General features: G+C 46.4%; 1 protein-coding gene across 1 annotated transcript in view; it reads left to right on the top strand.

Moving 5' to 3' along the window:
- The window catches only part of Adgre1 (adhesion G protein-coupled receptor E1), a 67,050-nt gene that overhangs the window by 30,003 nt on the left and 23,998 nt on the right, over positions 1-13,049 (top strand). The window contains 3 exon segments of the mRNA XM_059251651.1: positions 2,238-2,321; positions 7,593-7,770; positions 11,522-11,641. Of these exon segments, the coding sequence (XP_059107634.1) occupies positions 2,238-2,321; positions 7,593-7,770; positions 11,522-11,641 (382 nt within the window).

The raw sequence follows: 13,049 nt of genomic DNA, 5'->3' as shown, positions 1-13,049 counted from the left end.
TGTGATAAAATACTGTGACAAAAGCAATGTAAGGAAGGAAGGGCTCACAGGGTGAGGATGCAGTCCATCATGGTGAGGAGGGCCTGGCAGCCAGAGCTTGAGGCAGCTGGTCACATCACATCCACAGCCAGGAAGCAGAGACTGGTGAATGTCAGTGCTCAGCTCACTCTCTCCTTTATATGTACAGTCCAGAATCCTAGCCAAGGGCATGGTGCCACCCAAAGTAGGCAAGTTTTCTCACCCCAATTAATCTAATTAAGATATCATCCCACACGGGATTTTGGAGAGATTGCTTAAAGTTTAATAGCACTGCCTGCTCTTCCAGAGGACCCAAGTAAAAATCTCAGCAACCATATGGTGGTTTACAACCATTTATAACTCCAGTTCCAGGGCATTCAACATCTTCTCTGTCCTCCACAGATACCAGGCAGCTACATAGGCAGTCAAGACACCAACACACATAAAATAGTAAATTTTAAAAAAGAGAGAGAGAAAAGGAATCCCCTACAGACATACCCAAAGTGTGTCTCCCAAGGGATTGTAGATTTCATCAAGTTGACAATTGAGATTGGCCATCATGTCACCATCTTAAAGTGTACAGTTCAGTGGTTTGCAGTGGATTTACAGTGTCAAGAAAAAGTCATTAGTGTCTTGTGCTGGACCTTCATCGTTCCCAGTGGAGCCCCCACACCCACCAAACAGGCGCTGCCATACCCCTCTGAGGCCCCAGGAACACTAACAAGCTCTCTCGATATGAATCTTTGTATTCCGGACATTTTCTGTAGCTGAGACAATTCTTTAGGCATGTCCTTGGGCTAGGTCACATGATGAGGTCTCATCCTCTGAGTTCCATGACAGCTGTGCCCACCTGCACCCCCACCAGCACTGCACAAAGCCGTCTTCCACAACCCTCACCAGCATTTGCTGTCATTTTGTTGTATCATTTTATTGATTGAGAATTTCATACATACGTTTTGATCAAATCCCCTCACTCTAATGCCCCCACCACATTCCCTCCCAGCTTTAAGTGCTCTTTGAAAACTCATTGAGTCCACTCAATGCTGCCATTGTCTGTTTTGAGGGTATCCTTCTGACTCAGATGAGGTGGAATCTCAATATTGTTTTGAAATGTATTTTCATTTATGGCCAGAATTGAACGTTTTTTTTTTTTTCTTTCATGTAACTCTTGACCATTTGCAATTTTTTTGAGAACTGGCTGTTCATTCATACATTTGTTTTATTAACCTGTGTGGTGATTATGTATTTTTTGTTTTGTTTGTTTTTGAGAAAAGATTTCACTATGTAGCTCTAGGGTGCCTGGAATGTGGTATGTAGACCAGACTGGCTTCAAAATCACATGTATCTGCCTGCCTCGGCCTTTCAAGTGCTAGGACTAGAGGTGTGTACCACCACACATGTCTGACCTTGATGATTAATTTTAATTGTCATTTTGACCCAACGTAGAATCACCTGGGAACAGAGTCTCAATGAGGGACTGTCTGCATTGTGTTGGTCTGTGGACATGTCTGTGGGGGATTGTCTTAATTAAATCAATTGGTATGGGAAGGCAGAGCCCATGGTGGGCAGCACATTCCTTAGGCAGGGCCTGAACTGTGTAAGAGTGGAGAAATAAAGCTGAGCGTATAAGCAAGCGAGTGAGCAAGCATGTGTGCATAGCTCCATGCTACTGACTGTGGATGAGCCATTTCAGGTTCTGACCTTGAGTTCCCATAATGATGGACAGTAGCCTAGAACTCTAAACTGAAGCAAACCCTTTCTTCCCCAAGTTGCTTTTTGTCAAAGTATTGTATCTGAGCAACAGAAATGAAATAACTCTCCACACCAATGAGTATATTGGGGCTGTTTCAACATGGGTATACAGTGTGCTCTGATAAAATCAGTCTAGTTCAGCACTTCTTTCTTCTTGCCCTCTGTTTAAAGCTGGAGTCTTCACCTCTCCTGGTTACTCATTAACTAAATATTAGGCCATTGTGAACTGTGGTCTCCCTGCTGGGTGGGGCATGCCAGAACTCTCCAGAGCAAATGAACCTGTTGTCCACCATCCTTCTCAGCTTCTGTCAGATAAAAACTTGATGGGATGAGCATTTATTTCCCTGAGAACCAAGACTCAGACATTTGTAACACTCATATGTCGGGCTTTATTGCTCAATTTGTAGACTTCGTGATTCACAACAGACTGGCCAGTACTCATATGTGCTCTTTCTCCTGGGACTTAGGCCTCCTTTTGCACACTTGTGAACGCCACCTTCGGCATCCTGGATAACGCCTGTGAAAACAAAAGCACCCCAGTGTCCCTACAGGTAACGGCAGCACCTTCTTCATCTGTGTCTGTCTGTCTCTTCCCACCACTCTGAGCATGTGCAAACATGACTGCATGAATGTGTGTGTGTGTGTGTGTGTGTGTGTATGTGCACATGTGTGTGTATGTGCACATGTATGTGTAGGCCAGATGTTAACCTCAGGGATCGTCTTCAGCATCTCAGCATGGCTTCACCTTTCAGATTTTTCATCAGCAGAGAGTATAACGGGTCTTGTCCTGACATTTTCAGGAGTGTGTGTCATTATCCCTTGTTTGTGTTTCCACCCCTTCCTGTCTGGTACCCATCTCTTCACCCCATTCACTTCCCCCTGGATGATCGCCCTCTGATTTCAAAACGTATCACTTTCTTTATTATTTATTTTGAGATTGTATTTTTTTTTCAAAATGGAGTATATTTTATTTATTGTTTGGTAATTTCATACATGTAAACCACAGTTTCACACATGCAGACTGTCACACCTAGCCCATTATGTCTCGTGAGGAAGGAGAGAGACAACACTTATGGGTTCCAAAGATTTTAATAATTCACCACGTAAGCGGGTCACTGATTGATCAGGGTTGCAGGACAAGGATATAGCAGTCTTGCTTCTCCTGACATCCCTGAGCAAGGGCAGAAGTTCCCCCACCTTCCACCTGTACCTTCTTCCTGCCCCCTCTTCCTTGATACTGAGCTGAGCATACGGCATAGTCACTTATTCTCAGCACCATTTCTAATTATTCTATCCCTTTAGGCTCTTTTCATATTTTATTTAGAGTAGACACCTTGTTTTTCAGATGGCTTCTCACTGGGAAATCTTACCAGTTCCACCTAGCTGGCTCAGTGCCTCAGGAATCCTCCTTCACCTTCTGGATTCACAGGGGTGCACTGCTGCCCCCCAGATTATTTTTATTATTTCCTTTATTTTCTGAGATTATGATTTCCTTCTTCCCTTTCCTCCACTCAAAACCTCCACATACCGCTCCTTGCTCTCTTTCAAATTCATGGCCTTTATTTTCAGTAACAGTTGTTTCATGCTACATTACATGTTACATTACACTCCTTATTAAATGCTACATGTTACATATGTATATGTACATACATATATATTATTAAATACACAAATGTACCCTGCTCAGCTGTATAATGTTGCCTAGATTATTTTAAAACATGGGTTCTGGGGACCTAACTCCAGTCTTCATGCAGCAAGCATTTACCAACTGAACCATCTCCCCAGCCCTGTGTCTGAGCTTTGAACATCCTGGAGCAGCTTTGGGTGCACAAAGTTCACAATTGATTGAGTGTAGTGGTAAGCCTGGAAACGTGAATGGAAGGTGAAGTTCCTTCTGATCTTCCCTGAGGTGTGGTTCTGGATGGCTTGTTTCACTTCCCTTTTGAGATTTCCTTCTCCTGCGATGCTGAAACTCAAGGCCACTGCAAACACCCAGCCACCAGGCCTTCACCCAGCCGGAGCTCCCCCATCACCTATAAAACCCCAACCCAGCTCCCTTGTTACAGTTTTATCATTTCAAAGATGTTACATAAGTGGAAACTGTTTATGCCAGAGTATGACCGCAGTGCTCCACATGGGAGGCTGAGGCAGGAGGGCAGTGAGTGTGAGGCCCCATATCAAAAACAAAGGGTTTATTTCAGTTTACAGTTTGTAGTATGTCACGTGGGAACTCAAGCTAGGAACCTGGAGGCAGGAGCTGATGCAGAGGTCAGGGAGGGTGCTGCTCACTAGCTTGCTTCCCATGACTTGCTCAGCCTGCTTTCTTATAGACCCCAGGACCACCAGCCCAGGGATGGCATTATTCATAGTGGGCTGGACCCTCCCACATCAACCATCAATTAAGAACATGCCCTTTAGACTTGCCTGCAGACAATTTGATGAAGACATTTTCTCAGTTGAGGTTCCTCTTCCCAGATGGCTCTAGCTTGTGTTAAGTTGACAAAAACCAACTAATACAGCAGCTGTTTTACCTTCTCGGTGTATACTTGTGTGCGCATGCATGTAAACACACACACACACACACACACACACACACACACACACAAACATACACTGGTGGACTTGTCTGTTGACCACTAGCTTCTGCTCTAGTATGCCAAATAAAAATTCAATGTTTGGTTCTGGGTCTCTAAAGTTAAATGCAGTTTTTAAAAGATAATTTTATTGATGTGTCTGTGTTTCCTTGTGTGTATCTGTAAGAGTGTAAAAGTGATGATGGCAGTGCATGCCTTTAATCCTAGCGCTTGGGAAGCAGAGGCAGGCAGATCTCTGTGAGTTCGAGGCCAGCCTGGTCTACAGAGCAATTTCCAGGACAGGCACCAAACTCTCTCGAAAATCTCTCTCTGTCTCTGTCTCTGTCTGTCTGTGTCTGTCTGTCTGTCTGTTTCTGTCTCTCTGTCTCTCTGTCTGTCTCTCTGTGTGTGTGTGTGTGTGTGTGTGTGTGTGTGTGTGTGTGTGTGTGTAGTTACCTGTGGAGGCCAGAATGGTGCTGGATTCCTTGGCCCTGGAGTTTCCAGTGTTCGTCTGTGAGCCACTCGATGTGTGTGCTGGGATCTTCATTTCAGTCTTCATGCGTGAGCATTGAGAGCTCTTAGCCACGGAGCCACATCTGGAGTGCCACAGCTCAAATCCAGGTGATGCCAATTAATAGTAATGAAATGTGAATCCTTGTTTTCTCATCTCAAACTAGAAATAATCGTTGCCTATAATTTCATAGATATCGGCTCCACACTAAATAAGATGATATGTATTTATGCATATGCTTACATTTGATAGTTAAACTGTGTGCATCTGACTCAGGTTGTGGCTCAGTGGGCAAAGGGCTGCTTTGTAAGCATGAAGACCTAGGTTCTATCCCCAGAACCCATATTAAAAAAAAAAAAACAAACCTCACAAAAGCTAGCCAGAGCTTATGCATTTGAAAACCCAGCACCGGGAGACAGAGCCCTGGGGTCACTGGCCACCCATTGTACTCTATTTGGTGAGTTCCAAGCCAGGGAGAGAGACCTTGTCACAAGATAAATGGCATCTGGTGTCAGAGCTACACTTGGCATATGAGCTCCACGTGAGCACGTAACCTGTGTGCTTGCACACACACTCACGCCCATGCATGCACATGATACCTACTTTACAACTCTATATAGGTTTTTTTTTTTTTTTTTTTTTTTTTTTTTTTTTTTGGTTTTTTGAGACAGGGTTTCTCTGTGTACTTTTGCGCCTTTCCTGGAACTCACTCTGTAGTCCAGGCTGGCCTCGAACTCACAGAGATCCGCCTGGCTCTGCCTCCCGAGTGCTGGGATTAAAGGCGTGCGCCACCACCGCCCGGCCTATGTAGTTTTTTATTCTTATATTCCAGAAATACAAACACTACACTCACATTTTTAAGAGTTTATTTTTCACCAACTTTATATGTCTTGTTTGTGTGGCTCACAGAGGCCAGAGATGTCGGATCCCCCTGGAGTTGGGGTTACAGGCAGTTGTGAGCTGTCCTGTGTGTATACTAGTACTGAACCTGGGTACTCTGCAAGAACAGTGTGTGCTCTTGACCTCTGAGTCATTTCAGCCCTATACTTACAACACTTTTAGCAACATTTTTCTTTAGTTTTGACAGTTTCGTATGTCTCGTATATCTTTCTGTCTACTCTATTGCGGTTATGTTCTCCCCACTACCTCCTGGTACCCCTGGGACCTCTTCTGTCCACCTAGTCTCCAGTGATTCCATCATTAGTGAAAATGACACCCCCCCCCAGCAGCTGTTGACAGTCATTAGTGTCACCGGAAGGGATGGGGCCTTGTGGACATCTCTGTAATCCATGGTGGGAAGCTGGATGGCCAGGTCTTAGGCAGGTTATCCACGGCTGCTGTGTTGTGGTTGCCATGGTGATGTTGCTCTGGCAGCAGCATGAGGCTCTCCCTCATCTTCCAGCTCTTCAGTTCTCTCTGTCCCCTCATCTGATCATTTCCCGGGTGTTAGGGTAGAGATGTGACATACATGTCTGGTCTAGGGCTGAGTTCATCATTCACTTATTCTCAGTGCTCTGGCCAGATATGAGTCTTGGAAGTACACTTTAAATTTGCTGTTGTTCCTAAGCTTCACTAGACAGGATATCAATGTTAGTTCATAACTTTCTCTCCTTAGTGCATGCAGGTGCCATGTTGCTTGTTCACACAGATGGCTTCATACAGCATTCTTCCCTAACAGCTCTGTAGTGATCATGTGACTGGATTCCATGTTCAAACTGTTAAACAGCTTCTTGAGAACTTAATTTTTTTTTTTTTTTCGAGACAGGATTTCTCTGTGTAGCTTTGTGCCTTTCCTGGAACTCACTCTGTAGCCCAGGCTGGCCTTGAACTCACAGAGATCTGACTGCCTCTGCCTTCTTTAGAAAACAATTTAAATGATCACCACAGAGCCAGGTTGTTGCAACATTTTCAAGTGTGTCTGGAGAGATTAATTCCCAGAAAAGAAGTTTCTGGGTCAAACAGCATGTGGACTGTAAGCTGGCTCAGGCACCGGCTTGCTGTGTCCTGCAAAGGCAAGGCTGGGCGTAAACATTCAAATGGGACCCCTGAAATCTAGATGGAGCTGAGCAGATGCCATTTTTGATGATGAGACAGGGTCCCGCTGTCACCCAGGCTGGCCTCCAACTGGCTGTGTGGCCCTGGACTGTGATTTCAGAGCTGTGTCACCACACTGTGCAGCACTGTTCTCCTTTTGCCTCATCCGCGACCTTCTCTCCTAGTGCCAGAAATGACATAGGTTATTTTGTTAACTAGAGGAGGGGGGAGGAGGAGGAGCAGGGGGAGGAGGGGGAGGAGGAGAAGCAGGAAGGAAAGGAATTGGGAGAGGAGGAAGGAGAAAGAAGGGGAGGGGAGAGAAAGGGGAAGGGAGAGGAGGGGGAGAAGGGGGAGAAGAGGAGGGGGAGAGGGATGAGGGTGAGAAAGGGGAGAAGAGGAGGGGGAAGAGGGGGAGAGGAGGGGAAGGAGGGTGAGGAGAAGGGGGAGAGGAGGAGGGTGAGGGGGAGATGAGGGGGAGAAGGGGGAGAAGAGGGGGAGAGGGAAGATGAGGGAAAGAAGGGGAGGGGGAGGAGCAAGAAGAAGAGGAACCTGGGGAAGAGGAGGAGTGGGGAGAAGAGGAGCAGGAAAAGCATGGAGAGGAGCAGGAGGGAGAGGAAGAGGAGGAGGGGGAGGAGGGGAGGGAGGAGGAGGGAGAGGAAGACTGGGAGGGCTGAGATTATTAGCAAATGTTTTCTTCCTTGCAGAATGCAACGACGAGTGTTTCCCTCATTCTGGAGCAAGCCCCCACGTGGACTGAGCTCAGCAGGGAGGAGACATCTGCCCTGGGCACCATCGTGCTGGCCACTGTGGAAAGCATCATGTTAGCTTCCCTTCTGACACCCTCAGGGAACGTCAGCCAGACCGTTCAGACGGAGTACCTAGGTAATGCATACCCTTGAGGGCAAGGCTGCTTTTCAGGGATGATGTAGTTGGATTCCCAAGACTGTCCATGAACATTCAAAACCTCTAACTCACAGCAAAGCAGATCTGATGTTAGTGACATTTACAGTTTATCAACCACTCGGCCAAGATCGGACATGACACCAAGAGTGTGTCATTAACTCACTTAACACCCATCGTGAGTTGTCTGCTATGTGATTTAAGACATGACAAGCACTTTTTGTTTAGATATTTCCAGTTTCCCCTTCCAAGGTTGGATTGTACTCCTTGGTGTGGCATTAGGAAGGGATTTGTGACTATGTCAAGTCACCATTTTAGAATGTTCTTTTCCTTTCCCTTAGTGACTGAGCATCTCCACACCTCAGCTGCTCCGCCTGCTGTGTCTCAGAGTTAAGACGATGAATTGCAGGTTGCAAATCAATTCACGAAGGACACAAAGCATTATTGAGAAATATGTGTTATTTTTAATCCTGGAAGACTTGGGGGACTGTTTGTTACTGCAGCATGGCTCATTCTTCCCTGACTGATAAATGTTTGATTACTGACCACCCGGGGATATCGGGTGCCACTGATCTTTGCATGCACTTCTCATTCCGGCGAGCAGTTCTTGTGTCAGTCAGTCCCGCAGATACCGGAAGGTCTCTCTCAATCGCTGCTCTGACCCAGGCATAAGAATGTAGGTAGCATTTTATCAGCTTTAGGAATTTAGACATCTGAGATATGTGTGATATAGATCAAATGTTATCAAGAAAAATACTACAGACTGAGGAAATTAAAGAGAACTAAGTTATGTAGTATCAAGCATTGAGAGACACCCAGGAGACTGGTAAAGCATGCTCCTTGGTGAATCTGCCAGGCCATCTCTAAGGTGTTTTGGTTTGTGGGATGGCGGTGGATGGGAAAGGCCCCCTTTGAGCCAGGGTGGGGCTGTACAGCAGCCAATGGTGCCCATTGGGTCAAACAGGAGAAGGAAGAGGCAGCTTATGGGTGTAAGCATTCTGCCTCTCATCCTTTGCTTCCTGGCTGCCACGATGGGTCGAATCCTCTGAAGCCAGTGTCTCCTGCTCTAAACTGGTTCTCTCAGAAATTTGTCACATGACTAACATAGGATGGGTCTCAGGGATGGCAACAACGCACGGGCAGGAAGTGCAATTTATTCATCTCACTCTGTAGCCCTGGTGGGCCTAACACTCATTGAGATCTGCCGGCTGCAGCCTCCTGCATGCTGGGATTAAAGACACACACCACCACACCTTGCAAAAAGAGTCATTTCCAAAGTAGCTGATGACGGTAAGGAGCAGCAAGGAGGCCAGTGCAACTGCAGTGGAGCGGATGATGGCGGCTCTGTGGGAGAAAGGTTCACAGAGAGAGGGAGAAAGCACGGGATGCTCTCTTGATTCCAGATGTTGGGGAGCAGTGGCTTTTACCTCACTCTGGCAATGTTATTGACTTCTGCTGCTGCTGCTGTGTTGGTCAGCCGAAACAAACTCCTGAGACTAATCAGCTTTTGAAATTGAAAGGTTTGATTACGGCACAGGCTTTCAGAGGTTTCAACCATGGTTGGTTGGGCTCCACTGCTTTGGATCTGTGGAGACACAGCACATTATGGCAGGAGCATGGACTGAAGAGGCATCTCACCTCATAGTTGTGAGGGAGAGTGAGATCGAGAGAGATAGAGTAAATGCAAGAGCCGTAGTCCTTCAAAGGGATGCCAACAATGACCTAACCTTGTCCCAGGCTCGCAGCCTAAGATTTCCACCACTTATCAGTGGTGTCTTGAGTGGGGAACCAAGCATTCTATATAAGGATTCTTAGGGGGAATTTCTGCATTCAAACCATTGCAATTGTCTCCAATTCTATTGCTTTCTGATGCATCCTCGTAAGATATGAAAGTTTCTGTCTGTCTGTCTGTCTGTCTGTCTGTCTCTCTCTGTATTCATGAGTGTGCAGGTATGAATGTGTGTATGTGCATGCATGTGGAGGCCGGAAGACATGCTAGGCTTTAATTTCCCTCAGGTGCCATCCACATGTTTTTTTGCAGCAGGGTCTCTCCCTGCCCTGTACCTCACTCCATGGCTTAAGATGGCCAATAAGCCCCAGCACTGAGGTTTTAAATGTGTGGTGATATATTGTTTGTAATCTAGGAAATAAAGCTTGCCTGAAGATCAGAGGACAGAGTTAGCCACAGAGTTAGCCATAGAGGTCAGGCAGTGGTGGCACACACCTTTAATCCTAGCACTCTGGAGGCAGAGGCAGAGATCCGTCTGGATTTCTGTAAGTTCAAGGCCACACTGGACTACATGAGATTAATCCAGTCTGAAGGAGAAACAGTCAGGCAGTGGTGGTACACACCTTTAATCCCAGCACTAGGAAGGTGGAGACAGGAAGTGGTGTGGCTGGGCAGAGAAAGGAATATAAGGTAGGAGGAGACAGGAATTCACTCTCTTTCAGGCTGAGGAGTTGGTGAGGTAAGAGGTAGTGGCTGTGGCTTGCTCTGCTTCTCTGATCTTTCAGCTTTCACCCTGATGCCTGGCTCTGGGTTTTTATTATAAGACGGTTTAGGATTTTGCAACATAAGTGTGTACCACCATCCCTGGATTTCTCTTATTTGAGGCTTCTGGGAGTGGAACCCAGGTCTCCATGCTCATTAGGCGAGCACTTTGCCCAATGAGCTATGGCCCTAGATGGGAAAGCTTCCTTCTGAAGTTACAGCAAGGCTTTTCCCTGTTCTGTGGTAAGGTCTGTGAAATATACATTAGCAAATTGTTCTATGCTGTTTAAGCTCACTGAGCCAGCGATGGAGGTGGGAAGAGCCCCTTTCAGACTCAAACAAGTTTGTCATAGAGTGTGCCCTCCAGCACCTCTTGTTCAGGGATGGGCTGTCCTCCAACTCTGTGAGAAGGGGAAATGAGAATTAAAAGAAAGAAAAAAATAGCCCAAGAGGGGAAGTACCATGCCTCTAGAATAGAAAGAGTTACTGCTACCGTGAAAACATTATGTCTTGAATATGGCTGGAGTGGGGGTGAAGCATCCCAGGAACCTTCTAAGGCAGAAGACTCAACTACTCTTCACCCCATGATATAAAGATTTCTGTAGTGGGGATGGCCAGGGGACACTCTCACCTGGGTGAAGATATTCCCCATGGTACCCTGTGCTGCTCAGAACTGCAGCTGACTGTTTAGTTCTCAGGCCTGCTGGTGTGGAAGTGTCAGACCTGGTCTCTACTGCTCCTGCTCTTTGTTTTATTATTTTATGCCTGCTTGCTGTGCACTTAACAAGCATACTGACTCAAGGCCCAAGTCACAGCTATGGTGGGTTGTTGTCCGTACGTAACACTTCCTGTCATCCGTCAGGACTCAAGAGTTTCCCTACAATGGACTGGTTTTCCATGATTCCTTTTGATTACAACTATAGATTTGCACATTTTCTTTTTAAAGATATGCTTTTTTTTATTATTTTAAATTACGTGTCTCTGTGTGTCTATTTGTGGTTATATACACATGAGTGCAGATATCTGTGGAGGCCAGAAGAGGGCGTTGTATCCCCTGGAGGTGGTTGTGAGTCCCCTGGCATGGGTTCTGAGAACTGAACTGCAGTCCCCTGCAGGAGCAGCAAGTGCCCTTAACCACTGAACCAGGCCGCTGGCCCCTGTGCATCTTTCTTGGGCAGAAATCAAATTCAAGATAGATACAGTTTCTGTGTGTCCTAACGAAACACCCCCCTTTCCTTTTAGACATCGAAAGCAAAGTTATCAAGGAAGACTGCAATGGGGAGAACATGTCCTTTAACTTGAAAGCCAGAGGGAATGAGATGAAAGTTGACTGTTCCATCATCAAGGAATCACAATCCACAGGTACAGAGCCATCCGGAGCACCAAGGTGGCGGAGCACCCAGTCCACCGGCCCTTCCCAATCATCTGTAGTTGTGTGAGGAGCACCCAGTCCACCGGCCTTCCCAATCATCTGTAGTTGTGTGAGGAGCACCCAGTCCACCGGCCTTCCCAATCATCTGTAGTTGTGTGAGGAGCACCCAGTCCACCGGCCTTCCCAATCATCTGTAGTTGTGTGAGGAGCACCCAGTCCACCGGCCTTACCAATCATCTGTAGTTGTGTGAGGAGCACCCAGTCCACCGGCCTTCCCAATCATCTGTAGTTGTGTGAGGAGCACCCAGTCCACCGGCCTTCCCAATCATCTGTAGTTGTGTGAGGAGCACCCAGTCCACTGGTCTTCCCAATCATCTGTAGTTGTGTGAGGAGCACCCAGTCCACCGGCCTTCCCAATCATCTGTAGTTGTGTGAGGCAGTTATAGATGGTGGAGAATTAATGAGAGTAGAGGCATGGACAACCCATGCACTCAGAGTTTTCTACATGGGGGGGGGTGTCTAACATCAGGTGCATGACATGGAGCTTGGTGCTGTCACCACCCAGTGGGGTGTGGCCACCAGCCATGTGTGACTGTTGAACTCTTGAGTGGCGATGAGCCCTTTCACTGGCTCACTCTATTGTGAGGCTTCCCACTGAGTTCTAAAATTTGATTTGTTGATCATCTCATTTCTACAATTTCAGGATGATGCTGTCAGAATTTCTATCTTTTGACAGAATCTATCTTTTGTGACCAGTTTGTCTTTCTTATTTTGTTCAGCTGTTTATTTATATCCTCTTTGGATTCATTGAGTTTATCCATGTCCTCTTTGATTTTTGTTAAATATTGTTTTTAATTTGATTTTATTAATTTATTCTATTTTTTGAGAACTTTGTGTATGCATTCAATGCATTTTGAAAAAAACCTGCCCATCATTCTCTTCTCTCCAATCCCTTCCCTGCCTCCACAGTTTCCCTTTCTCAACTGTACATTTTTTAAAAAACCTATGGAGTTTACTTCATGCTTCCTGTAAGTGCATGGGTGTAGGTTCGTCTGTGCAGATGGGCAGCTTCTCAGGGCACATCCCAGTGAAGACAGTGGCTCTCCAGTAGCCACCAACTACCAACAGCTCCTCAGTTAGGGCTGGGACTCCATGAGCCTCTCCCCATCCATGATGGGATTTGAGTCTGGCTTGGTTTTATGTATGCTGTGAGAGTTCATGTCTGGCAAATGCTGGTTTTCTGCGGATGTTCATTCTCTCTGACTCCTACAATCTTCCTTCCTCCTCTGCCAGGCAGATCCCCAAGCTTTGAGGAAAGGGAGGTGATACAAATGTCCCACTTAGAGCTGAGCATTTTTTTGTTTGGGATTTCACCCACTTCACCCTCACTGGCACCTG

The sequence above is a fragment of the Peromyscus eremicus genome, unplaced genomic scaffold, assembly GCF_949786415.1.
Source record: "Peromyscus eremicus unplaced genomic scaffold, PerEre_H2_v1 PerEre#2#chr22_unloc_1, whole genome shotgun sequence".
Lineage (NCBI taxonomy): Eukaryota > Metazoa > Chordata > Mammalia > Rodentia > Cricetidae > Peromyscus > Peromyscus eremicus.
This window is presented reverse-complemented; position numbering and strand designations above follow the sequence as displayed.